Source organism: Mandrillus leucophaeus, unplaced genomic scaffold, assembly GCF_000951045.1.
Source record: "Mandrillus leucophaeus isolate KB7577 unplaced genomic scaffold, Mleu.le_1.0 Scaffold13, whole genome shotgun sequence".
Taxonomy (NCBI): Eukaryota; Metazoa; Chordata; class Mammalia; order Primates; family Cercopithecidae; genus Mandrillus; species Mandrillus leucophaeus.
Window position 1 is genome coordinate 3,486,501 of NW_012101254.1, and position 26,451 is coordinate 3,512,951.

Genomic DNA, 26,451 nt, shown 5'->3' on the forward strand with positions numbered 1-26,451 from the left:
TTTTTTTAGTAGAGACAGGGTTTCACCACGTTGGCCAAGTCTTGAACTCCTGACCTCAGGTGATCCATCTGCCTTGGCCACCCAAAGTGCCAGGATTATGGGCATGAGCCACCGCACCCAGCCTTCACTCCATACCTATGAACTGTTATGACTATTATTTTCAACTACAGCAGAAGCTCTGGACCAAAATATAATAATGCCCATGCTTCACCAATGTCAACAGTACTTTAATATTAATTCTAAGAAAAGGTTACACTGAACTAGATCAATAGCATAAGAGCTACTCTGTAAACAGCTTCCTTTCTTTCACTGGGTAAGATGAGTTCTTGAGTTATAGTTGTTAATTTGAAAGCATGTCAAAAATCACTGAGAAGTCAAAATTGCTAATTTTTCCAGACCTTTCTTTGTCAGACACACTTGCTTTAGCAATTACTTAATCCAATAATTACAACTGAAAAGACTCATACAAGGGATACAAGAGGGTACAGGGGAAAAATTCATTGCATGATTGTGCGAGTGATTTACAACCTTCTTCCTTCAAAGAAATCCTTTAAGGTCATTAAAAGGGGTCACGTAATTCTAAGGTATTATAATGAAGACAATATTCCCAGTGAAGATTAATCCAGTAAATTATCAAACTAGTGTCAGAAATTACAAAACAGGCTTTCTGGAAGTAAACTCTAAAGATGAAACAGAAGTTTCAATTTGAGTCAAAAGAGTGACAGTGGTTGCTGAAGGACTGGAACTCTCTGAATTGTAAACCGGGTGAAGGGTGTGCTTGTGTGTATAATCAAGATGAAAACCACTTTGCCTAGTAGAGCTAACCATTTTCAAGGAAGTCTCAGTATAAAAATTAACCAAAATGTAAAAGTATCTAAAGGACTCAATAGTTCTCATAATTAAAGCAAAAAGACATTTAGTAAATTTTCTTTTCTCTTTTTCCATATTCTTTTATCATTTAGAACAATATTAGAGAACTGATTGGTTTGATATTTTGTTGATAATTAATTTTAGTTCCTGTTGTTTTGATAGTTTTTTTTTTTTTTTCTTTTTTTTTTTTTTGAGATAGAGTTTCACTTCTCTTGCCCAGGGTGGAGAGCAATGGTACGTTCTTGGCTCACTGCAACCTCCGCCTCCTGGGTTCAAGCGATTTTCCTATCTCAGCCCCCCAAGAAGCTGAGATTAAGGTGCCACCACGCTTGGCTAATTTTTGTATTTTTAGTAGAGACAAGGTTTCACCATGTTGGCCAGGCTGATCTCGAACTCCTGGCCTCAGGTGATCTACTCGCCTTGGCCTTCCAAAGTGCTGGGATTACAGGTGTGAGTCACTGCACCTGGCCTGATAGTTATTAATACTATAAATGATAAATTACTAAGAATCTTTACATCTGATATGAGGTAAACATGGTAATTCTAAAATAATAGTACACTTTTTATAGACTTGACTTGAAACAAATTCTAACACATAGCATTGTGGTTTTTAATTATTTTACTGATTCTGATTTGCTCTTCAAGTATATTCCTTTATATAAAGATGTGATCTGTATCCAAAGAAGTAAGCAAGTTTTGAGCAACATCACCGTTTTGGTTTTACCGATTAATGTAGTAGCCATCTTGTTTGTTGCATGCTAAATACTCTACAACATAACACTTTCTGTAGCGGGGAGATGAAAGTCTACCTCACTTTGCTCAGGAACTCAGTGGCTGCTACTACGACAGCTTTGTGTTTTAGTGGTGAGGTGACAGTGCGACAGCAATGCAAATAATTTCCTTGGTTATACTAGGAATTGGAGAGCCTGACAAAATCAGAGCTTGGCAGAAGCATTTGTAGCAATAAACAGAAGCTTCTCATTTTTACTTAAAATTTCAAAAGCTGTCCTGATTTCTAATTTATTGGCCTTGATTACAGGCCTATAAGGAAAGAATTATTTAAATGACTACCCGAATTAGTCTGAAGTTGTTTATTTCCTCTGGCTTAAAAAAAAAAGTCTTACCAGAAACTGTGTTCTCTGAAAAACAAAATAACTGTTTTCCATACTTAATGTCAACTTAAAACCAATGAATGAACAAATGAACAAATAGATAGTTAAAGTTAAATACAGAAAGAATAATACTAAGACATCTGTGTGAACATTAGTCATTTAAAATAAAGAAAAAAATCAGAGTAAGAACCCTTACCATTCATTAGATTGAATAAACACTGCCACCCCAGCCCCAATCCATTATAACAGCTATGAAATGGAGGAACACAGCAATCAAAGCCTTGCAAAGATACACTGGAAATAATGCGCAGGGCAAAATCCAAAGAAAACTTTTTTTCTCTTTTAAAAATATAAGACTGTGGCTGGGCGTGGTGGCTCATGCCTGTAATCCCAGCACTTTGGAAGACCATGGTAGGTAGATCACGAGGTCAGGAGATCGAGACCATCCTGGCTAACACGGCAAAACCCTGTCTCTACTAAAAATACAAAAAATTAGCCGGGAGTGGGGGCACATGCCTGTAATCCTAGCTACTCAGGAGGCTGAGGCAGGAGAATATCTTGAATCCGGGAGGCGGAGGTTGCTGTGAGCTGAGATTGCGCCACTGCACTCCAGCCTGGGTGACAGAGCAAGACCCCGTCTCAAAAAAGAAAAAAAAAAAAATGATTGTTTATAGCAATGTCAGAAAAAGTTATATTGTTGTGTTTATATTATAATATATACAGATGTAATATATATGACAATTAATAGAACAAATAAGCGGGAGGAAAAGGAGCAATGTCGTTTTATTTTACCAGAATGAAGGCATTATTAATCTTAAGGCAATTATGTTAAAGATGCATATTGTAATCTCTAGAATAAATCACTAAGACAGTAACTCAACATTAGGTAGCTAAAAAAAAAAGTCAACAAATGCCCTTCCCCTTACTCACTGTGTTCTAGCCAGGCCTGCTTAAGCAGAGCTCTTCACTGCCTCAGGGCTCAGGGCTTTTGCACAGGGACTCCTTTCCCTGAAATCGCCTTCCTTGGCTGTCTGAATCACTGCTAAGGTCTCAGCTGAAATGTCACCTTCTACAGGAGGCCTTTCCTACCATCGTCACAGCAACTCCTTCTCCTTCTTATTCTCTATTCATAGCCTTTTACTTTGTTCCATCATGCTATTTGTCACTGTCTGAATTTATATATTTGTTAAGTTTACATCTTTATTGTCTGTTTTTCTCATTAGACTTCATTAAGAAAGAAAAGAAGCTGGGTGTGGTGGCTCATGCCTGTAATCCCATCACTTTGGGAGGCTGAGGCAGGTGGATCCCTTGAGCCCCAGATGTTTGAGACCAGCCTGAGAAACAGCAAAACCTCGTCCCTACATAAAATTAGCTGGGCATGGTGGCGCATATGTATAGTTCCAGCTACTTGGGAGGCCGAGGTGGGAGGATCACCTCAGCGCAGGAAGTTGAGGCTACAGTGAGCCATGATTGCACCACTGCGCTCCAGAGAGGGAGAAAAAAGACCTCCTCCAGAGCGAGACATGTAACACATGAGGCTCTCAAATAACTGTGTCTTGCATAAAGTAGACAAGTCATAAAGTATTTGTTTTAAAAATGCCTACCATTGTACTTCACCTTGATCTAATCTTTTTTCTCATCAACTAGACAAGAATTTGGCAAACTTCTGTGAAGGGTCAAATATTTTAGGCCTTGCAAACTATAAACTGTCTCTGCGGCATATTCTTCTGCTTGTGTTTTCTAACAATCCCTTTAAAATGTAAAAGCTACCCTAGGGCAGGGCGCGGTGTCCCACGCCTATAATCCCAGCACTTTGGGAGGCCTAGGTGGTGGATTGCTTGAGGCCAGGAGTTCAAGATCAGCCTGGGTAACATGGTGAAACCCCATCTCTACTAAAAATACAAAAATTAGCCGGGCGTGGTGGCGCGTGCCTGTAGTCCCAGCTACTCGGGAGGCTGAGGCAGAAGAATCGCTTGAACTCAGGTGGCGGAGGCTGCAGTGAGCCAAGATCACACTACTGCACTCCAGCCTGGGCGACAGTGAGACGCTGTTTAAAAAAAAAAGCTATCGTTAGCTCAAGGCCCTATAAAAACAGGCTGACATGGGATTTGGCCCGCAGGCTGTAGTTTTCCAATTTCTGTGCTATGTCACTGTAAGTATCTTAAGGTCAACTCTGAGTTATGTACTTATATCCCCTAATACCTTGCATAGTACTGAGCATGCAGTAGGTTTTTAGTAAACTCAGAACTCAGTTAAGTTGGAGGTAGAGGAAAACAAGAGAAAAAAGTGGTCAAATTTGGTCTAACAGGAATTTTACCAGGGAGACAAGGCCTACAGTCCAGGCTGAATGACTCAAAGGGTCATTTACCAAAGATGTATAGGTAATGGAAAAAGACAGCTTGTCATACAGTCACAAATCTCAACACTCAATTGTCTCCCCTTCCAAGTATCAACTCTAGTCCCGTAGACAGCTGCCTCGTGTGTCTACTTACAGTGCAGCTGACTGGGACCCACGAAAAAAAAGCATGTAGTTTTTCCCCAGAGCATTTTTTTTGTTCTGTTACTTCACCTTGCTATCTGGTTCTCTTCCCATGCTGCATTCTGAAAAGCTACTAGTGGATCAGGCGCGGTGGCTCATGCCTGTAATCCCAGCACTTTGGGAGGCCGAGGCAGGTGGATCATCTGAGGTTAGGAGTTTGAGACCATCCTGGCCAACATGGAGAAACCCTGTCTCTACTAAAATTACAAAATTAGCCAGGCTTGGTGGCGCATGCCTGTAATCACAGCTACTCGGGAGGCTGAGGCAGGAGAATCGCTTGAACCCGGGAGGCGGAGGTTGCAGTGAGCCGAGATCCCGCCATTCCACTCCAGCCTGGGCAACAAGAGCAAAACTCCGTCTCAAAAAAAAAAAAAAAAAGAAAATACACAAAAGCTACTAGCTTAAAGGTAACATCTACCTCCCGAGGTAAGCATAATTTAGCAAATATGGAACTGCCTATATAACTGCTATGAAAAATTCTTAGATGATGGCCAGGAAAGTTTCCTAAAAATAGTTTCTGGATGGGAGCAAGTTTCTGATCCTGCTACAGTTCCAAGATTTGAGACATGCTGAAAATGAATGATGTAAGGAAGGAATAAGTGGATGGAAATGCTCCATGGACACCGTCATGGCCACAGTCCCCATTCCTGGAACTGCCAGAATGCTAGGATGTTGCCGTACCTCCTGAGAGATCCCAGAATCTGTGCAATGCTTTTCCTTAAGGCAATCTGCTTTTTCAAACTCTGGCAAAGTCTGAGGTCAGAGCTGTCTGTCTCAAGAGAAGTGCCTCTTTCCTCTAGCATCCAAAATGTGCATAATTATTGCCAGGAGCTGTCCTATCATTAGCAATCTTCCTGGGCCTGGGGAGAAGAGGGAGGAAGGGGAGAACAGAGATGATATTTCATGTCCTGCTGGGTCTTCAACCTCCATGAAGTGGTAGAGGCAGCCACAGGGGAATGGCTCTATTTCCAGGCACTTCCTTCCTCCTTTTCACCTCTTGAGATCTCAGAATAATTCACTGCAATGTTCTTTGTTAAGTCTCTGCCACCTCATATTCCCCTCCCCATCTTCATGGAAGGGAAAAAAAGGAACAAGTGGTCCCTTGGGCATTGTAACCAAGCCAGCAGATGCTTCCAAAGGAAGGTAAGTGTCAGATGTTTAACTGCATGACTAAGTAAAACACATTATCTAACCAAGCTTCACTCTGAGGTAGCAGGTCCTATATTTTAGATAAGAAAAAAGGAAATGGGTGAAAATAATTTATTTAAAGACAGGCTGCGAGTGAGTGATGGAGCAGGAAACAGCATCAAAGTTCTTTGATTCACAGGCAGGGTCTTATCTGCCAGAAGAGTCAAGAGTGTGGCAGTGATGCTAGGAGACAGGGACCAAACAGCCGGGGGAGAACAGGAATAAGAGCCCCAGGAAACACTTTGGAAAAAGTCAATTAAACAATTCCCAAGGTTCCAGGTAGCTGTTCTAATGAGTGCCTGGGGGGTCTATGTTTCTGAAGAAGGTAATTCAAAATGAAATGAAAAGATGACTTTGGGACTCAATTCTGCACGTCTGATTTGGAAAAGCTAAGATAGAAAGGCGGAGAAGGAGCTGTAAGAAATACTGAACACATGGTACCAAGGAGAAAATACGCTGTGGGGAATAGACCTTCAAAAGCAATAGCAATAGCTACAATACTGAATGTACTGACAAAAGAGTTGGCAGAAGCTGAGAGGTGAATGTTCTTTTATCCCTGACCATCATTGCAAGTGACAATTTCTTCTTGCTAGCAACCACTAGAATAGTCATCTTTGAGCTGCATGTGGAAAACATAGGTTATAACTGAGCAATGCCATGAAATATATTTTTCCCCTTATTCTGATATGATCTGACATCAACAGAAAGTAGAACAACGGCTAGGAGACCAAAGATTCAGGAAAAAGACTTGGGCTGTTATGTCACTTTGAGATGAAGGAACTGATTGAAGCATTCATCTTAGTGTTTGCAACTGTCCTGCTGTGATGGAGTTGTCCACAGCCACTCAGGAGGCATGAGACCGTCACCACCATCATTTGAGGTAAGGCCCAGGTCCCTCTTGAGCTGAGTTAGGATAATCACACCAGACAACTTTCCCAAGTCACAAGAGATATTAGTAAATTAAGGAAGCAATCAAGATCTGCCGCCGGGTCATCAGGTTAGAGAAAGAATCACTGGGACCAACGTGGTAAGGTAAAGTGAATACAGCAAATAGGAAGTGAGATTTCACAAAGGAATTAAGCCTCAGAATGCCAAACCAAAGCACGGATATATAAGGTCAGAATCAAAAGTGGTGGCTGCAGTACCAGTGTTCAGCTCAGATTAGCAGGGCCATCGAAGACTGAGCAAAGAGGAGACTGCCAGGAGGCCTTGATTGTGGGGCTTCCTCCTGACCTGGCTCCACATTGTAGGTTATGGTGGTGACAAGGTGCATGACAGCTTGAAAAGTGGTGGTTGTTGGGCAACACCTAAAGGCAGAGGGGCCCATCTCCTTAAAACTGTGGCCTGCGCTCCATGATCTCCATGTGAATTTTACCAAGATAAGGTTTTACTTAGAAGTTTTCTTCTTCCTGCCACTATGGATGCTTTATTGGTTTCTTCCCTTACTATCTATTGGTGTGCAATCAGGTAGAAAAATGAACTGAAGAACTATTTTAACCGAAGCAAATCACAACGAAGAAGGTAAATCTGCTGCAGAAGGAAAATCCCTTGAAGTCTGTATCTTTATACTGTCTGATGCCTTTGGCTAAATATAGCCGAAGTTATTCCTCCTGCAGTAGTTTATTGAGGCATAGGGTCAGTTCTAAAAGCCATGGGTTTGAGTGAAGTCAATTCAAACCCACTGCTTTTCTCTAACTCGAGCTGGGAAAGCTGGCTCCTTTGCCTTGGCCTGAAGACTGAACGTTGTACATACCAAATTACTACAGAATGAAGGTCTCAGTTAACTTGAAACTTGAACCTGACTCCATGGGTCACTGGTTCTCACGTAATTAGGAAACAAAAAGACTCTAAATTATCTATCAAGAGAAAGCTGGGTCGATGCTTACGGACTGACGGATTACTCTGTGACAACAACCATTAAGTATGCCTACTATGCAGAAGAACATGAAGAAATGATGTTGGGGATACATGAAAGCATTGCCCCATCTTTAAGTTATGTATTACATTTTATCAAAGTTGCAGACTTTTCACTGAATGAGGATGATAACCAAATGGTCACAGCAGGTATGTTTCTAATAATCCCAAAAGTCCTGAGGCCTGATACTGAAAACACAATGTGAAACAGAAATCTGTTTAGGGTAGGGTTTCTCTAGCTTGGCAATACTGACATTTTGCATTCAATAATTTTTTTTTTTTTTTTTTTTGTGAGGGGCTGTCCTGTGCGTTGTAGAATGTTTAGCTGCATCGCTGACCTCCACCCATTAGATGCCAGTAGCAAATCCCCACCCCCTCAGTCATAACAATCAAAAATGTCTCCAGGCATTGCTAAACATCCCCTGAGGTGCAAAATCACTCCAGTGGTTGAGAACCACTGGTCTAGAGATACTTTCTCTTTAATATCCCACAATAAATATATATACGCTACCGTAAAAGGAACTGAGACAGGACACAAAAGGTTCTAGCACTGATTATTACACGTGGTTTCGGACATTTAAAAATGTATGCTGACATGCTGACAGCAAAAGTATACTCACTGTGTACAAGAAAACAAAAATCTTTCCACATCAGCAGCAGAGTGAGTTTTGTAAAGCCTTCTGCATCATATTCCACGACACCTCTGAGTAATAAAAACATACACACACACACAAAAAAAACCCTCATAAAAATAAGGTAGAAAAGCAATAAAACCAAGTAAAGAATATATTCGTGAAGTCTGGGTTATTGACTCTGAGACGGGTTTAAGGCAAGTGAGGATTAAAGCAGGAACGGTCTGGGGTTTGGAACGACAGTATCTAGGTTTAAGTCACAGCTTTGCCACTGACTATCTACTATGACCTCAGGCAAATCACTTAACCTTTGCAGCCTTAGTTTCCTTACCAGAAAATCAAGCATAAAAATATTTGCAAAATTCATTACAGGGTTGTGAAAAACAAATAAGATAAATCATAAAATACTACACAAATGTTAGTTATTACATTAATTATGAGTAGAAGGACATATTAAGAAATCAAGTCAGCAATGACACTATAATCCCAAATGTCAGCATACTACCTGTACAGTGATTGTTAAGTCTGACTTCCACTGGGCACTACACAGTAATATGCGATGACAGTATTAGTAAATTTAGTATTATATATTACTTTTCTTCTTGAGCTGGGTTAGGGTAATCACCCCAGACAACTGTGTCCCCTTTCACTGTGTTCCCCTGTCCTCCCCACTGGGCTCAAGGCAAAATAGCAACATTAGATGGGTGAATGCTGGGTTCAGGAAGGGAGACGCATATTTCATGTGTCAAAAGAGAACATCCCCTGACCTCTGAAGGGGCCAGGAGCAATTCTGTAGGCTCACCTCATCCATTTCCCTCAAGAGCTGAGCACCTGGAGGATGTCGCCATAATAGGACAATACTAACCACGCTAAGGACAGATATAATTTTCTTTCTCATCCATACAAGGAGGACTCTGATGTCCTTAGAGATGCGATATCCCTGACCAAACCCGGCCAATCAGATCACTGATACTGATGCCCTCCCAGTTTAAGTTGGAAGGAACAGTTAACACTCCTTGTAAAGGTAAAAGAACTAAGACACTGAAGGGTAAGTGATCTGCTAAAAAATGGTTGGTATATCATTCCGATCTTAAGTTGATAATTCTTTAGTTTATATTTCTCTCTATGAATTTATTTATTTTTGAGACACAGTCTCAACCTATTGCCCAGGCTGGAGTGCAGTGCTGCAATCTTGGCTCACTGCAACATCCGCCTGCCAGGTTCAGGTAATTCTCCTGCCTTAGCCTCCTGAATAGCTGGGATTACAGGCGCCTGCCACTATGACTGGCTAATTTTTTTTTAATTTTTTAATTTTTTTGAGACAGAGTCTAGCTCTGTTGTCCAGGCTGGAGTGCAGTGGCATGATCTCGGCTCACTGCAACCTCCATCTCCCAGGTTCAAGTGATTCTCCTGCCTCAGCCTCCCAAGTAGCTGGGATTACAGGCGCCCGCCACCACGCCCAGCTAATTTTTGCATTTTCAGTAGAGATGGGGTTTCACTGTGTTGGCCAGGCTGGTCTCAAACTCCTGACCTCATGATCCACCCACCTCGGCCTCCCAAAGTGCTGGGATTAGAAGCGTGAGCCACCGCGCCCAGGCTAATTTTTGTATTTTTTAGTAGAGACATGGTTTTGTCATGTTGGCCAGGCTAGTCTCGAACTCCTGACCTCAGGTGATCCACCCACCTTGGCCTCCCAAAGTGCTGGGATTACAGGCGTGAGCCACTGTGCCTGGCCTCTCTATGAATTTATAATTAGCCCAATAATGTTATAGTGCTGATAATCAATACTTTTCAGATCCTGCATCCCATAGGCAAAGACAAGTATGTAATCCATTTTAGTATATTACTGCACTACATGCATAATAAAATATACAGAAAAAAGTATATTTAAAAAGTGAGATTTGAAAGCAAATGTAAATGTAGTTTTCATATTTTTCTTGTACTCCAATAGAGTGAGCTGTGTAACTTCTGCAGTGTGTGTACTCCATTCTGGAGGCCACTGTGCCAGCTTCTTCATGTTCAATTATATATACTGAAGAAAATCTCACTTAAAAATAAGAAGATCAATGGTATTATTTATTAACCACTATTTGTATCAAAAGTACTTTCTCAAAATGTTCACAAACAAAGCTGAAAAAAATCGTAAGTATTAAAGACTCATGTGAGAGACATCATACTGTTTGGTTATTGACACTTCTATTTTGGAGAAACAAAAAATTCCATTATGGGAATGAGAAAAATGTCTTAAAATTGGTTTGAGGAGTCAGAAATTTTCTTATATCCCAGAGGGTGACAAATCATTTTCTTGGTTTCATCTTCTCTTCCCTATTCCTAATTTCCTTTTATCCTAATTTCCTTATTTAAAAATTTAATTTTGTATTACTAGATATATTTATATATTTATAAGCCTTCTGTGGAATAAGGTGGGCTATCATCAGACCTCTAAAACCCTTATTGCCTAGTTACCCACAATGGGTAGAATGTTCCACCTTCTAAAGATCGTGAGGAAAACCCATTCCCTGTCCCACTGAGCAAAGCTCAAGGAGAAGCTTGATCAGGCCTCTGACTTACTTAAGGAAACAGGGCTGCAGGGCAGCATGGCCACAGGCAGCCAGAAGGAAAGGGCAAAGGCACAGGGATGGAGCAGCCAGAGGCGCCCATGGTATCACAGGCTTCCTTCTCCCCTCTCGGTGCTTGCTTTCAACTCCTAACCTCGAGTGCGAGCCACAGCTTTTGCATCGAATGCTGGATTTCCTCCCCAGATCTGTGTGGCACTGTTGGCAGTGGAGTCCTATCAGGAGGCCTGAGTCCTGGGGAAATGGGGTTCCTGCCCTGGCTCCACTTCTTCTAGGGGTGTGACTTCCACTGGGTTACTGAACTTACCACAGTTTCAGAGCTTCTTCCACTAAATGTGTCAGTGATGCCTGCCTGGTTCACCCCATGGCTACTATGAGGGCACGGAGGTAAAAAGTGCTATGCCAATTGTAGAGAGTTCTACAACAAGTGACTGTCACCACCATTACTACTGTTGTGTTCAGGGCTGTCCAGGCTGCTGCTCTAGGGAAGATATCTGATTCTACTATTTGCCAAAGAATACCGAAGGGGCAAAAAAAAAAAAAAAAAAAAAAAAGGGATCCTGGGAGCTTTGGTATGAACAGCATACCAAAAAGGATCAAAGTAGCATTAAAAAGGTATCATGTGAGGCCGGGTGTGGTGGCTCACGCCTGTAATCCCAGCACTTTGGGAGGCTGAGGTAGGCGGATCACGAGGTCAGGAATTTGAGACCAGTCTGGACAACATGGTGAAACCCCATCTCTACTAAAAATACAAAAATTAGCCAGTGTGGTGGACCATGCCTATAATCCCAGCTACTCAGGAGACTGAGGCAGGAGAATCGCTTGAACTCGGGAAGTAGAGGTTGCAGTGAGCCAAGATCATGTCATTACATTCCAGCCTGGGTGACAGAGCGAGACTCTGTCTCAAAAAAAAAAAAAAGTATCATGTGTAAGAAGTAATTGCTATTTTGTCAATCAAGTCCCATGTTGAGGTCATCAGCAAGCGAGGGCATCACTGGTATATCGTTCAAACAGAGCAGAACTTACGTGCCAAAGTGACTGAGGAAAGCAGCAATATACTCTCTTCTTTTGTGATACCCTTGAATCACGTACTGCACCTGGAATAGAAACCCAAAGCTGAGAAGTAGAGTGGGAAGCTTTTAAACGCTTTATTATAAGAAATTACAAAGATTCAGAGAAGCAGAAAGAATAGTAAAGTGAACACCGGTATTCCCACTACCTACATTCAACAGCTATGACTACTGTGCCTACTTGCTTCCTCCAGCCATCCATCTGCCTATCAACCTATCAATCAACACTTCAAAGCAAATGAGAGACATCATGACAGTTCACTCCTAAATATTTCAGTATGCATCTCTAAAAAATAAAACTTTCTTCTACATAACCACAATACCATTATCGTACCCAACAAATTGAGCCATCAGTCTCTGAATTCATCTAGTACCCTGTCCATTTTCAAAATTTCCTAATTGTCCCCAAAATGTTTATTTTTATTTTTTTAATTCAAAAGAATTAAAATAAATTAATTTTTTTTTTTTTTGAGACAGAGTCTCGCTCTTGTTGCCCAGGCTGGAGTGCAATGGCACAATGTCAGCTCACTGCAACCTCTACTTCCTGGGTTCAAGTGATTCTCCTCCTTCAGCCTCCCAAGTAGCTGGGATTATAGGAGTACGCCACTATGCCCTGCTAATTTTTGTATTTTTAGTAGAGACGAGTTTTCATCACGTTGTGCAGGCTAGTCTTGAACTCTTGACTTCAGATGATCAGCCTGCCTCGGCCTCCCAAAATGCTAGGATTACAGGTGTGAGCCATTGAGTCTGGCTCAAAATGTTTTTTAAAAAGCAATGTATGATTAAGGATCAGGCATTTGTTTTTAATGCCTTTTAAGTTTCTAAATCTATAATAAATAGTACCTCCTTGAGTGTGTGTATGTGTGTGTGCCTGCATGCACATATATGACACTGATTTTTCAAATAAATTGGGCTATATCCAGATGCGGAATCTCACGCATGTAATCCCAGTACTTTGGGAGTCTGAGGCAGGAGGATTACTTGAGGCCAGGAATTCAGGACCAGCCTCAGCAACACAGCCAGACCTCATCTCAACAAAAAATAAAAGAAATTAGCTGGATATGGTGATATGCACCTATAGCCCTAGCTACTCAGGAGGCTGAGGCAGGAGGAATGCTTGAGCTCAGGAGTTCAAGGCTGCATTGAGCTTAGATGGCACCACTGCACCCCAGCCTGGGCCACCTCATCTCTTTTAAAAGAGCAAGACCTTATCTCTTTAAAAAAAAAAAAAAAAAAGAGAGAGAAAAAAGAAAAGAAATTGGGCTAGTAGTCTTATAGAATGTCTCAATTCTGTTTTCTTCCTTTTTCCTTTACTCTCTGTATTTCCAATAAATTAGAAATTAGAGCTAAAGGGTGATTAGGTCCAGTTTGAACATTTTTGGCAAGAAAACTTCCCAGATGATACTGGGCCTGATCACTTGGCTGAGGTGATGATAGCCAGACCACTCCACTGGAAGGGAATGTTCCCTCTGCCACAGTGAACAGTCTATGGACCTACCCTCTGAAGCGTGGGAAGACCTCGTTTCCCATCAACCTTTCACCTAATGGCTTTAGTATTTATTGGAGATCCTTGTCTGAATCAATGATTTCATTAGGGACTGTAAAATGATGATTTTTGAATCCCATCATTCCTTTTGCATATATCAGCTGACATTCTCTGTAAAGAGCTTTCTCTCATCAAATGGGGTTATTTGGTTATCTTGAGCTCCTATTAAAAAAGGCAGAATAATGCTTCTCTAGTTTTAAAATTCTAATATCAGAATAAGGAGTATTACAATAGGAGATTTTATTTCACTTTGCCTTTTTATATTTCCTCATTATCACCCAATGACAGTTTCTATAAAAAAATTGTGCACTCATTAAGCTAGGCATCTGAAAGTTAGTCATTTGCCCACCAGCTTCTAACACGAAAACACATTCCTTATAATGTTCTCATGATGGCTGGAAGAAATGGTGGGAAGGAGAGACCCCCAAAATTGTTTATATTGGCTATAGCCACACTGAGTTTCCACGGCTAACAAAAGCTCAAGATAAAGTGCTTGAAATAACCTTGACACAATTGGTACTGATAGCCATGTTGTACCCTTTAAATGTAAAACAATTCTATTTATATAATAGGGGTTTATGTCAATTTATAAAAACAGTGCTTACTTTGCAGGCTTAACGCAGGATCAGAAATGTTATTTTGGGAAAAGAAAAGCAGATGATAAGTTTGCTTAAGTGGCTTTGTTTAAAAAGGGGATGAAAACAGTTCTGTATACTTGATTTTAAAAACAGAAAACCATTTTAACAGAAACCCACAACAAAACTGGCTATAAAGATAGATTCCAATATAATTATGGAAATTCATTTGAAGAGATTGTTTCTAAAAGCAGCCCATACTGTCCTCATTTGTAGCAAACAGAAGAACACCAATTTCAAAAGACAAGTAAAATTAATGAAAGAAACCAGATAAGAAAAATTGACTGATTCTTATATTTCTGGGAAAACGGTGTTATAATTTTTTTGAGGAAAATGTATGACTAGAAATTAATCTCAATTGGAGAGCTTTAAAAAGGCTTTTCTTCTCCCTTCTAGAAGACCAAATTTGCATTTTTCTCTATAATTCTGGGACACAGATTTGAAGGCAGTGCAAAGCCCCAGAATGTAAATAAGAATTCTGTCCTCCAATCAGTTTTGCAGGAGGGCAAGAGGCTGGGGAAATTTGGTCTGATGAGAAGCAACCCCTGCATGAGGGTTAAAGCCTGGAGTCTGTGCCTGGCCCACAGACGGCGGAGTTGCTAGATTTTAGTTTCTCTGATATTTGAAAAATAATACTGAAGCTCTTGAAAGATTATTGTACCTTTAAACTATTTTCTATATAGAAGTGAGCTATCTTTTGAGTGAAAGAGACAAACAAAAGATCTACTTTTCCAAGCCAATGTGAACAAGTCAACAGGAGCAAAGAAAACTGCACTCTGGCAACTAAACAAACTGAGTCACAGTCTATGTGGGAGAAGAAAGAGAGTCAGCATTGCTTGTGCATCAGTATCGCTAGTTTTCAGCTAAATATACTAGCTGGACATTAACAAGTATATTCTTATACTTTTTGGAAACATCTAACAATAACCATTAGACTCAGCTACTTGCTAATGTAATGGCTTATTCATGTAGCTAAGAGAAGCTTTAGGTCATCTGACTGAGTGTAAGACCAGCTGACTGGCTGGGCGCGGTGGCTCACACTTGTAATCCCAGCACTCTGGGAGGCTGAGGTAGGCAGATCACCTGAGGTCAGGAGTTCGAGACCAGCCTGGCCAACAGGGTGAACCCTCATCTCTACTAAAAATACAAAAATTAGCCAGGCGTGGTGGAGGGTGCCTGTCATCCTAGCTACTCAGGAGGCTGAGGCAGGAGAATGGCTTGAACCTGGGAGGCGGAGATTGAGGTGAGCCGAGATCGCGCCACTACATTCCAGCCTGGGCTACAGAGTGAGACTCCGTCTCAAAAAAAAAAAAAAAAAAAAAAAAAAAAAAGACCAGCTGACTTGGGAATCTTGCCCCTAGGCAAAGGACACTAGTGAACTGCTCCCAGGTATGACGAGAAGAATCAAAGGCTGACTATTAAAAAGTAAAGTACAGAAATGCAGAGAAAGATGAAGGCAGTTTTAAACAATTACTCTGATATCAACTACTGCCAAGCACAAGCACAAGCACACACGCATGCATGCTCTGGATAATTGGGAAGCAATGGGGTTCCAAAGTTTTAAAGTTTAAGAAGGTGCAAGAACTGGCAAAAACTGGGTAAAGGAAATTCAAGAAAGACGTGACTTAAATCCCAGACACAAAGTTAAGAGATGAAGATAAGACTGGAACAGGGGGTCAGAATCCTTAGAAAAGGAAGAAGGAGGGCAAAGAAATAGAGAGAGAAACAGATTAACTGTAATTCACAGTAGGAAGGGCAGGTGTCTATACAGAGGCTGAAACTGAGCAGACGGTCTGAGAAGGATGGAGCATGCACGATGATTCTGGGTACGTGGTGGACTGGAGGAAGAAATCTCACAAGAGGGATGAGTTGGGGACTTGCTTTTACCTTGTTGGTGAGCAGGTGGCATACTTGAGGAACGTAATCAATGAGACATCCTCCTCCTGGGAAAGCTGGGATATGAAGAGCTGAGGAGCCTCCAAGTGCACTGAAAGGACAAGAGTACAATGGACACTTCTCTTAGGGCTTAAGCAACTTAAGAAGTGTTACCCCCAAGCAGACTCGGCTTCTCTCATCAAAGTCTGGCTACCGACTGCCTAGGTTAATGACGATGGGTACATGGGCTTCACTTTATGATTACATTTCTGCATTTTAATTCATTTTAATAAACTAGCATGTTTGCATTATACATCATTGATAACATGCAACAGTACAAATTAGAAAATTTTGATTGGCATGGGATGGGTAAATGTCTTACCAACACCAATGGGCTGCAGGTATTACTGAAACATACACTTTCATACTCTTCATTATGCCCAATTCTTTGCTGGGCACAGGTAAGTTATTCATTAAACACTGAAACTGAACTAAAATGAATTGCTGCAACACTGTAACAGAGTTCTAAAGAGACTAATTCTACAGCTTATCGGCCATTATCTTGTATTTCAAAAGGTATACAAGAAGGTGCAGTCAATAATCACTGATCCAAGTAGTAAGATACAATGTTGATTCAGAAATAATTTCCAGATCTTTCAGAAATTCCTTTTTTCTGGCCGGGCGCAGTGGCTCACAACTGTAATCCCAGCACTTTAGGAGGCTGAGGTGGGGGGATCACCTGAGGTCAGGAGTTTGAGACCAGTCTGGCCAACATGACGAAACCTGGTCTCTACTAAAAATACAAAGATTAGCTGGGCGTGTGGTGGTGGGCACCTGTAATCCCAGCTACTCAGGAGGCTGAGGCATGAGAACAGCTTGAACCTGGAAGGCGGAGGTTGCAGTGAGCCAAGATCACACCACTGCACTCCAGCCTGGGCGATACAGCGAGACTCAGTCTCAAAAGAAAAAAAAAAACAAAAAAACCTCTTTTTTTTCAGTTTAAATTAACCAGCACACAATTATTAAAAGAAATTGTTCAGAACTTTAAAGCATACATTTCATTTATCACCCTTAATCTTCACTTCATCTTCTTTCCTATGCTCCCTTTCCTTTTGCCTTAGCTTGTTTTTCTTCTCTTAATTTCATTTTAATGCATATACTTCTATAAGTCCCCTAAACCCTCTCTGTAATACGATGGGATATTTTTAAAAATCCCTAAAATCCCTTAATGTTGTGATTACTTCTTAATGTTGTGATTATTTATTTATAATGTTGGATTATTATCCAAGACCCCACAGTTACAAGGTTGTAAGTGGAAGAAAAAGGTGTGACAATAACTGCCTAGAAAATCATTTCTTTTTTTTTGAGACCGACTCTCGCTCAGTCGCCCAGGATGGAGTGCACTGGCGTGATCTTGGCTCACTGCAAGCTCCGCCTCCCGGGTTCATGACATTCTCCTGCCTCAGCCTCCCAAGTAGCTGGGACTACAGGCGCCCGCCACCACGCCAGGCGAATTTTTTGCATTTTTAGTAGAGACGGGGTTTCACCGTGTTAGCCAGGATGGTCTCGATATCCTGACCTTGTGATCCACCCGCCTTGGCCTCCCAAAGTGCTGGGATACAGGTGTGAGCCACTACACCCGGCTAGAAAATCATTTCTAAAGAGTTCAGGGCAGCCAGGTGCAGTGGCTCACGACTATAATCCCAGCACTTTGGGAGGCTGAGGTTGGCAAATCACTTGAGTCCAGGAGTTCGAGATCAGCTTGGACAACATAGGAAGACTTCATCTCTACAAAAAATTTTAAAAATTAGCCAGGCATGGTAGTGCACACCTGTAGCCTTAGCTATTCAGGAAACTGAGGTGGGAGGATCACTTGAGCCTGGAGGCAGAGGTTGCAGTGAGCCAAGATCGTGCCTCTGTACCCTAGCCTGGGCGACAGAGTGAGACCCCGTCTCAACAAACAAACAAACAAACAAACAAACACACAAACCAAGAAAGAGTTTAGGGCACTTTGATTCAGTGTAGGGTTTGTGATACAGGGAGTATGTATGTGAATGTGCATATACATGTATAAAACACTACTAAAAGGACTACAAACCCATCCTGTCTCTCTATTGACTACAGATTTCTGAAATTAATTTTCCTGGTAAAAATAAATTGAGTGGGGCCGGGCATGGTGGCTCACACCCGTAATCCCAGCACTTTGGCAGGCCGAGGGGGGTGGATCACAAGGTCAAGAGATCAAGACCATCCTGGCCAACATGGTGAAACCTTGTCTGTACTAAAAATACAAAAATTAGCTGGGCGTGGTGGCAGGCCCCTATAATCCCAGCTACTCGGAAGGCTGAGGCAGGAGAATCGCTTGAACCCAAGGAGGTGGAGGCTGCAGTGAGCCAAGATCGTGCCACTGCACTCCAGCCCGGGCGACAAAAGTGAGACTCCATCTCAAAATAAATAAATAAATGAATTTTGTGTTTGCTCATGCAAATAAAAAGTCTAAATGAACAAAATCTCAAGTGACACAAGGAAGTCAATGTGGAGTGGAAATATTCAATATTGACTTTTTCTACTCAGATCTAACCTAAAAGCACAACTCTGACAGTTGAGAAAATTGTAAGACAGTGTTTGACTAAGTATGACATTAATGAATCATCTGCATTCTGCAACTGCCTAGAATCAGCAAGGCCATCATTTCCTTTTGCTACGCTTAGAGTAGGCATTAGATTAGATTTAGCTTAAACTCTGAAGACAGCTACGAAAATTCCTATGACTTCCTATAAACCAGAGGAAGGCTTTTTGTCTCCTCTTTTTGTATGCACAAATAACACAGAAGGCACACATCTAACCAGAAGGTTCTAATGATTTCATTAGGATAGAAAGCTGATTAAGAAAAAAATAATCCATAGTGCAAGAAAAATAAATACAATATTTACGTCCTGTAGCTACTGGTTGAATATCTGTATAACATAGAGAATGACAAGATCCAAGCTACTCATAGCTCACTTAGACGAACAATCCTTGGCATAATAAAATTCCAAAAAAGAAAATAATTTGGACACTTCCCTGGAGTTGACAGTAATAGGCTTTGAATTATATAAAATATTACAGTCATTAAATTATATGCAAGGAAGGAAAACAGTCTGAGTAATCCTTTAAACTTGAAACTGTCTCCCTCTGTTTTGATTGTGCCATTCTGAAATACAGTCGTTAGACAAAAATCACCTGTAATGATGGAGAAAAGCAGAGGTGTGAAGAGCTCCAAAGGCCAGGTGTTCTGCTGCCAGGCCCGTGTGTCGGCACCCTGCTTTGGTCACTACCAAGAACTAACACATGTTGCTAGGTGCTTTATCATATTATCTAATTAAATGCTCTCCATAGTTCAAAGAGGTGGGAAGTATTGTTGTAATTTCACATGTGAAAAAACTGAGGCTGAGAGAACAGAAAATACTGCCTAGGTTCACACAATTAGAGGTAAAACCAAGATCTGAACACAGGTTTGCCTGTCACCAGAGTCTAGGCTGTTTCTGCTGATATATGTTACCTCCCTGAGAGCAGGGGGATCTTTAATCATGAAAGACTACAGGGATGGAAAGAAACAGCGGATCTGGCTATCAGTGAGCCAGGCCAGCATCCCAGTATGATGAGGGGCTCCTAGAGCCTTCAGACCGTCACCAAAGTAGACACTGTGATGTATGGCTCATCTTCATTTACAATTTCCCACACAGCAGCAAGGCAGGATCTCCTCTTAATTTTGTTAATATCTCAGTACTCTCCCAACCCAACCATCAAACAATCAGATTCATTTGATCTTAAATGTGACGGACTAGCCACTCTGGCAGGTCTGATTCTGAATGATTTGGTTGGCTGTCCGGGGTGAGCCTCAACAAGTGTAAAGCACTTTAGGCACTATGAAAGATAGTTTTAACTGAGAGTTTATTTTTTAAAGGACGTCATTTCACCCTTTATTTAACTCAGTAGTTTCTTAGCTTGTAAGGGTCCAAAATCTACATCCAGTGTCACACACTGATAAGTGCTGCTGATTCATGTATAAATATCCGCCTCATGGGTAAATATTTAACAGGCTTGCTATAGCCTGAATGCTGCCCTGATCATGCTGAATAAACTAAGTCAAGTGCCATGAAATAAAGGGTCATTATGTTTTTAGAGGGTGCAAGATGGTGGTAAGGTCTTGTGATCTCTAATTCTTTAATATTCATGAATCAAAAAATATTGGGCTGAGCATGTACAACAGGAAACTCACCCTGTGCAGAGACTCCAGGGCTCACTCAAGACATTCCCAGGACTGCAGGGCTGGCTGAAGAGAAGGCAGGGCCTGACTAACCCACTAAGTGGCTGGGGAAGAATTATGAGGAGATGAAAAGGACCACTTGGCATTGATACTCCTGACCTGCAGAGTGGCGTGGTGAGGAAGCAGGGTGAGAAGGAAATCGGTGTAGCAGGGGCTCAGGCTTCACTTGGGAGGCGAAAAGGATGAAAAGGGCTGTTCTGATGAGAGGGTACCTTCTATCTCTTCATGGAATACAATAAAACATGAAATTAGTTGATAATTCTTAGAACTGAAACTTAATCTGTGGATATAAATTAGAAGGACGAGGCCAGAGTTTTAAAATCTTTTCCAAAGGTAGGGGTAATTAAATAGGCCAAAATGAAACCAGAAAAGCATTTCCAGGGTAGTCTTCTTGGCTCTAAAACTTAAATGTAAGAACTGTCTATATGGAATGTATTAATACTAGTCTTTTCCATGCAAATGAAACTCATAGAGTCCTTTGTGAACTTCGGTCTGTCTGCAAATTATCACATCTCTAATATAGTCATGACCCACACACAACATTTCAGTTAATGACGGACCCCCTATGTGACAGTTGTCCCATAAGATTACAATACCGTATGCTTACTGTTCCTTTCCTATGTTTAGATACGTTTAGATACACAAATACTTACCATTGTGTTACAATTACCTATAGGATTAAGTACAGGAACATGCTGTGTACGCCTGTAGCCCAGAAGCAATAGGCTCACCAGATAGCCTAGGCGTGTAGTAGGCTGTCTATCTAGGTTTGGGTTGGTACATTCTATGATGTTTGCACAATGACAATACTGCCTAACGACACATTTCTCAGAACGTGTCCTGGCCATTAAGCAATGCATGACTGCACTGAAGACTTAACTTGGCTGCAACGTGATAGCATAAATAAATTGTTTTTATTTTGACACAGAAAAATGCAGGGAGTCAGCCTGTCTGAAAGCTTGACTTGGGACAATAGGGTTTTGATTCTGACCCATTATGAAACAGCAACTCCCTTTCCTCCCACGTGGGGTTTTACCTTACTGGTCAAGTAAAATGAGCAAAACATAATTTAGACTGGAGAAAATCAGAAGAGCTAGTGATTCGCAATCATAATTCTTGCTTCTGTCAAGTTTTCTTTCTTTAGTTCTACTCAACTTTCTCATCAGTTCAGTGGGATAGCACCACTCTCAAAGAGACCTGGCCAGGCACAGTGGCTTGGGCCTGTAATCCCAGCACTTTGGGAGGCTGAGGCAGGATGACTGCTCCAGGCCAGGAGTTTGAGACCAGCCTGGGCAACATAGCGAGATCCCATCTCTAAACAAATTAAAAATTAGCCAGGCATGATCATATGTGCCTATAGTCCCAGCTACTCAGGAGCCTGAGGCAAGAGGATCACTTGAGGCCAGGAGTTGGAGGTTGCAATGTGCCATGCTTATACCACTGCACTCTAGCCTGGATGACTGAGTGGGACTCTGTCTCTTAAAAAAAAAAAAAAAAAAAGACATCTCTCTCAAAGCATTAAAATGGTCAGAGTACCAATTAGAGTTACATTAACACAAAAATAGCACCAAGCACTCTATGAGAGACGTTACTCTAAAAGTCTTCTCTGTCCAAGGGTCATGACAAGGCATTGTCAGAGACATTTGGGTCAGCCTTGGCATCCTGCTTTTGCCCCTGAATTGGGTTCTGAGGGAGAGGAAGTTGACCTGGCTGCCTCCTCCACAGTATGATTCAGGGGCTGTTGGAAGTTGAAGCATGGAAAGGGGAACATCCAGGATGATAGAAACAAGCAGCCTGTAGCCTCCAAGCTAAGAGAAATCCTAAGGCAATGTGTGCTGCCTTCAATCCAATTCAACAAACACTAACTGTATGCCTAACTATGTCTAAGGACTTGAGTTTCCCATTCTGAACACATGACTAAGGTACCAATGATAAGTCCTTCCAAAGTAGAGGAATGCCAGGGACCTCAAGAATCTGGGGCACTCTGTAATACCAGATTATGTTTCCTGGTGGCCTGCCAGGAAAGCCATTACTATGAAACAACTCACTGTTATTTATTGAGTTCCCACCTTTGCCAGACACTCTACTGGGCACTTCATGATCTCTAAACCTCACAACGACCCTGCCAAGTAGACCTAATTAGCCCCATTTACAGATGAGGAAACTGACGTCTAAGAGTCTAAGTATCTCATCCAAGATCACCCAGCAAGTAAGTTGCAGAGGTGGGATTGAACCCAGGTCTTTCTGGTTCCAAAGCCTATGTCCTTTTTCATTAGGAATTCTTTCACAGAAAGATGAAGTAGAATTTTAAAAAGTCTACTCCCTACCAATATACTGAAATAGTAGAATAAGTGATTAAAATTGTCTTCAAAGCTTTTATACATAAAATTAATCACCTCGTCCATCTCACTTTTTATCATCTTAGAGGTATCACATGTCACAACAAAGTAACGTGGTGGGACTAAAAAAAAATCATTCATAGTTCTGAAAACCCAGAAGAACATAAATATTAAATTAAGGAGAGGCTCTAGTTTCGTTTTCTTACTTTCTTTTCTTCTTCTTCTTCTTTTTTTTCCCCTGGACAGGATCTTGCTCTGTTGTCACGCGGTGGCGTGATCACGGCTCACTGTAGCCTCAACTTCCCAGGCTCAGGTGATCCTCCCAGCTCAGTCTCCTGTGTAGCTGGGACCACAGATGTGTGCCACCATGCCTGGCTAATTTTTTTGTATTTTTAGTAGGGAAGGAGTTTCACTAGGTTGTCCAGGCTGGTCTCGAACTCCTAGGCTCAAGTGATCTGCTGCCTCGGCCTCCCAAAGTGCTGGGATTACAGGTGTGAGCCATCACGCCCGGCCTTGTTTTGTTTTCTAGCTAAATTTTTTTTCCAGTAAAGCATTTTCTAGACCTATTGTTAGCTCTCAACTCATTTTACAGATTCAACTTTGAGCCATCTCAAGAGTGTCAGTCCTTCAGTTAAACAAAATCAGGTTGTAATTCAATATGGAGAAAATTTCAATGAGTACAATAGGACAAGAAAATAAGACAGGAGATCAGAAAGATGAGTTAAGTATACCAGTGGGAGAAAATCTGGGTATTCACACGGAATCAGAGGCTCATGGAAGCATCAATTCAGGCCTGGCTGTATTACATTTGTGACTAATCTAATATTTCTACTAAACACACTTTATACTGTAAGTAAGAACTCTGTGAGAGTACTGTATTCCATTTTTTGTTTCTCACTTTTAAAGGGACATATAAAAATGGAAATGTTGAGACAATGACGACTATGATTAAGCACTCAGAAAACATTCCTCCTTGGAGCAAAGTCTAAAAAAGTTGAAACTGCTAAGTTAAATAACTTTAAAAAATACGGCATTATTAAATAGAGTAATTAAAAATATGGGCCGGGCACGGTGGCTCACGCCTGTAATCCCAGCACTCTGGGAGGACAAGGCAGGGGGACCACTTGAGATCAGGAGTTTGAGACCCACCTGGCCAACATGGTGAAACCCCGTCTCTACTAAAAATACAAAAACTAGCCAGGTGTGTGGTGGTGCACACCTGTAGTCCCAGCTACTTGGGAGGCTGAGGCAGAAGAATCACTTGAACTTGGGAGGCAGAGGTTGCAGTGAGTTGAGATTGCACCACTGCACTCCAGCCTGGGTGACAGAATGAGACTCCGTCTCAAAAAATAAAATAAAATAATAAAATAAAAGGCCTACTACTATATGGATAATTTTGATCACCTGTTCTTTGATTAGGCACAGTATAAATGAAAAGAGTTTAAGAGGCATTAAGAGGAATTTGGTTGGTAAATGAATTCTCCACAGAACAAAGTAGTGAATAATAACTCCATTTACTCAGCACTAATGCATCATGTCCTGTATCAGGTGCTTTTCCTCTATGATATCATTTATTCTTCATATCAACCTACGAGAGAAGCGTTATCCCATCTTACAGATGAGAGCACGGGAACTTCAGAGAAGCTATAGAACCTCTCTAAGGTCATAGAGGCAGTGAATGACAAAGAGGCATCGAACCCCAGTGGGGTCTCCCTCACCTAAATCTACCCCACTCTTAGGTCTCTGGTTATCACTTTTGTGACTTCTATGTCCTTATCTGCATCCTTGACATCTGGTTCCACATGTGACTTGGGTGTTTCAGTAGATGCCTGGGCTGACCAAGTCCTTGAGGGTGTTTCCAGGAATATTTATTAAACTTACTTTGGTACCTGAACTGAAGTGATTAGTTCAGGGCCACAGGACTTGATGGACACTTTCCAGTAGAAAGAAGGTGGAATGCAAGCAAATAACTTTACATTTAAAAAATATGAAAGACGAGACTATTGTAATTGCAAACAGAGTATGTCTAATGGCATGAACACTAACCAAGTCTTTGTTCAGAAATGCGTTTTGTAAGTTTGTTAACATCTCAAACAAGCCTTTAAGAGGGCAGCAATCTTAACAGATGTCCACCATCAGGATTTTGTTAGCATGTGGAAAAGCATTTTAAGTAAGCCCCCCAAAACAATAATGGACTTAGCAGATGTTGTTCTACTAAGAGTTGGTATGAACTACTTCTAATGATGCCCAGTCACTCAAGACACGAAAAGGGTAAGGGGAAGAAAAGTTTTTTTTTCTCTTGTTGCATCTTGATTCCTGGCCTACTACCTGCTGTTGATTGCATTACAGTTTCTTTAAGAAGTGAAACTATTTTCAAAAACTAGAGGTCAGGAGTGAGTGAATTTACTATGAGTTTGTTATAAATGTACACCTTTGAAACTCTAATGAATAGCTTTACTGCTCTTAAATAGGTACAGATCACTTTTCCTATGAATTACCTTTCAAACATTTTCCCTGGGGAAAAAAAAAAAAACCAGTGCATGCAATAGTTATCCGAGACTCACCTACAAACATTTTTCTAACTCCTTCTTTCTCACTGCACACAGGTTTTAATGATGGTCAAAGAAAGATGTAGAGAATAAGAAAAAAGCCTTCTGTCTTTCCAGGACGCAGAAGGGTATCTACCTGATTTCTATTAACTGGTATTTACTAAAAGGTCAGGCATATAAACAGCACTAGGTAAATTCACGTGCACACCACTGGTCTCTGTGTTCAAGGAGTCAATCTGTAGGTAGCTAAAGCTTGACCTCCACACGAAAATGAAAAGATATCAGAAGATGAGATTAGCACAGGTTTCCAAAGTGCTCCTTGCTTGAATTTTTACAACAGCTTTACAAAGGAGGTAGCAAGTGTCAACATACTCATTGTAGAGAGAAGCAAAAAACCTGAGGCTTGAGATGGATGATTTGTCCAAGCTGGAAGCAGTGAAACTGGAATTGTAATCTTTCTCTGTACCTGGAGTTTTCATGTTTGCTTAAGAATAATCTGGAGGGGGGATGGGAGGGCTTGTTAAAAACTCAGATACCCAGATCCCACCCTAAAGAAGGCAATTTACTAGGTTTATTCAGCAGGTCGGAGTTTGAAAACATACACCACAGTTTGAAAAAACACTGCTCTAGATCTCACGCAATGATGCACAGCCAGGGCTGGAATGGGAAGGGGTGTGGTCAATGAAAATGTGCCTCCTATCCCCGTGGCATCAGGGCAGTGACTACTTGCACTGTGGACAACAGGAAGGTAAGGAAAACACAGATCTGCTCTTAAGGCCTAGTATGGGAGATAAGACATTTATGGAAACAACCAGAAAAAAAGGTGGTTTCCACTAGATGTATACATGGGTAAAATGAGTGTGGTTATATTCAGGTAAACAGAAGGCAAGGCAAGGAAGCAGTCAAATCAAAACTGAGGCTGGAAGTAAGGAGGACACAGACACTACTTAACAAGGCGGGGCAATGGATCCGAGGCCAGGACCTCAATGTGGACAGCAGACCACGCGTCCTGGACCGCACCAAGCAGCTTTTTGCCCATTGAGAAAGGCACATTTCATATTTCAGGCTGCCAAGCGTGCCTACTGGTAAGGGGTATCTACCTAGAGAGGAGGCAAGAACAGGGATAGATCCTGATGCAATGCCAGTGGTGAACTGCAAAGGAAAGAAAATGTGAGGTTAAAAAAATAAAAGTTCTGTTTAGTCGTAAAGTGAGAGATGTTCTGGAGATTAAAAAAAAAAAAATCTGGGCTTTGAGATTGAATCTCAGCCAGGTTCACTGCTGAAATTTCTCCTTTAA

The 26,451-nt window shown here is 41.4% G+C and overlaps 1 protein-coding gene across 7 annotated transcripts in view; it reads right to left on the reverse strand.

Annotated features, from left to right (window-relative positions):
* BRE (brain and reproductive organ-expressed (TNFRSF1A modulator)) overlaps nucleotides 1-26,451 on the reverse strand; it is a 512,734-nt gene that overhangs the window by 108,091 nt on the left and 378,192 nt on the right. For all 7 annotated transcript variants that reach the window (XM_011972582.1, XM_011972586.1, XM_011972584.1 and 4 more), the window contains 3 exons: nucleotides 15,970-16,069; nucleotides 11,858-11,928; nucleotides 8,244-8,326 (listed from right to left, as the gene is read on the reverse strand). In XM_011972582.1, the coding sequence (XP_011827972.1) occupies nucleotides 8,244-8,326; nucleotides 11,858-11,928; nucleotides 15,970-16,069 (254 nt within the window). The remainder of the gene's footprint in view (nucleotides 1-8,243; nucleotides 8,327-11,857; nucleotides 11,929-15,969; nucleotides 16,070-26,451) is intronic.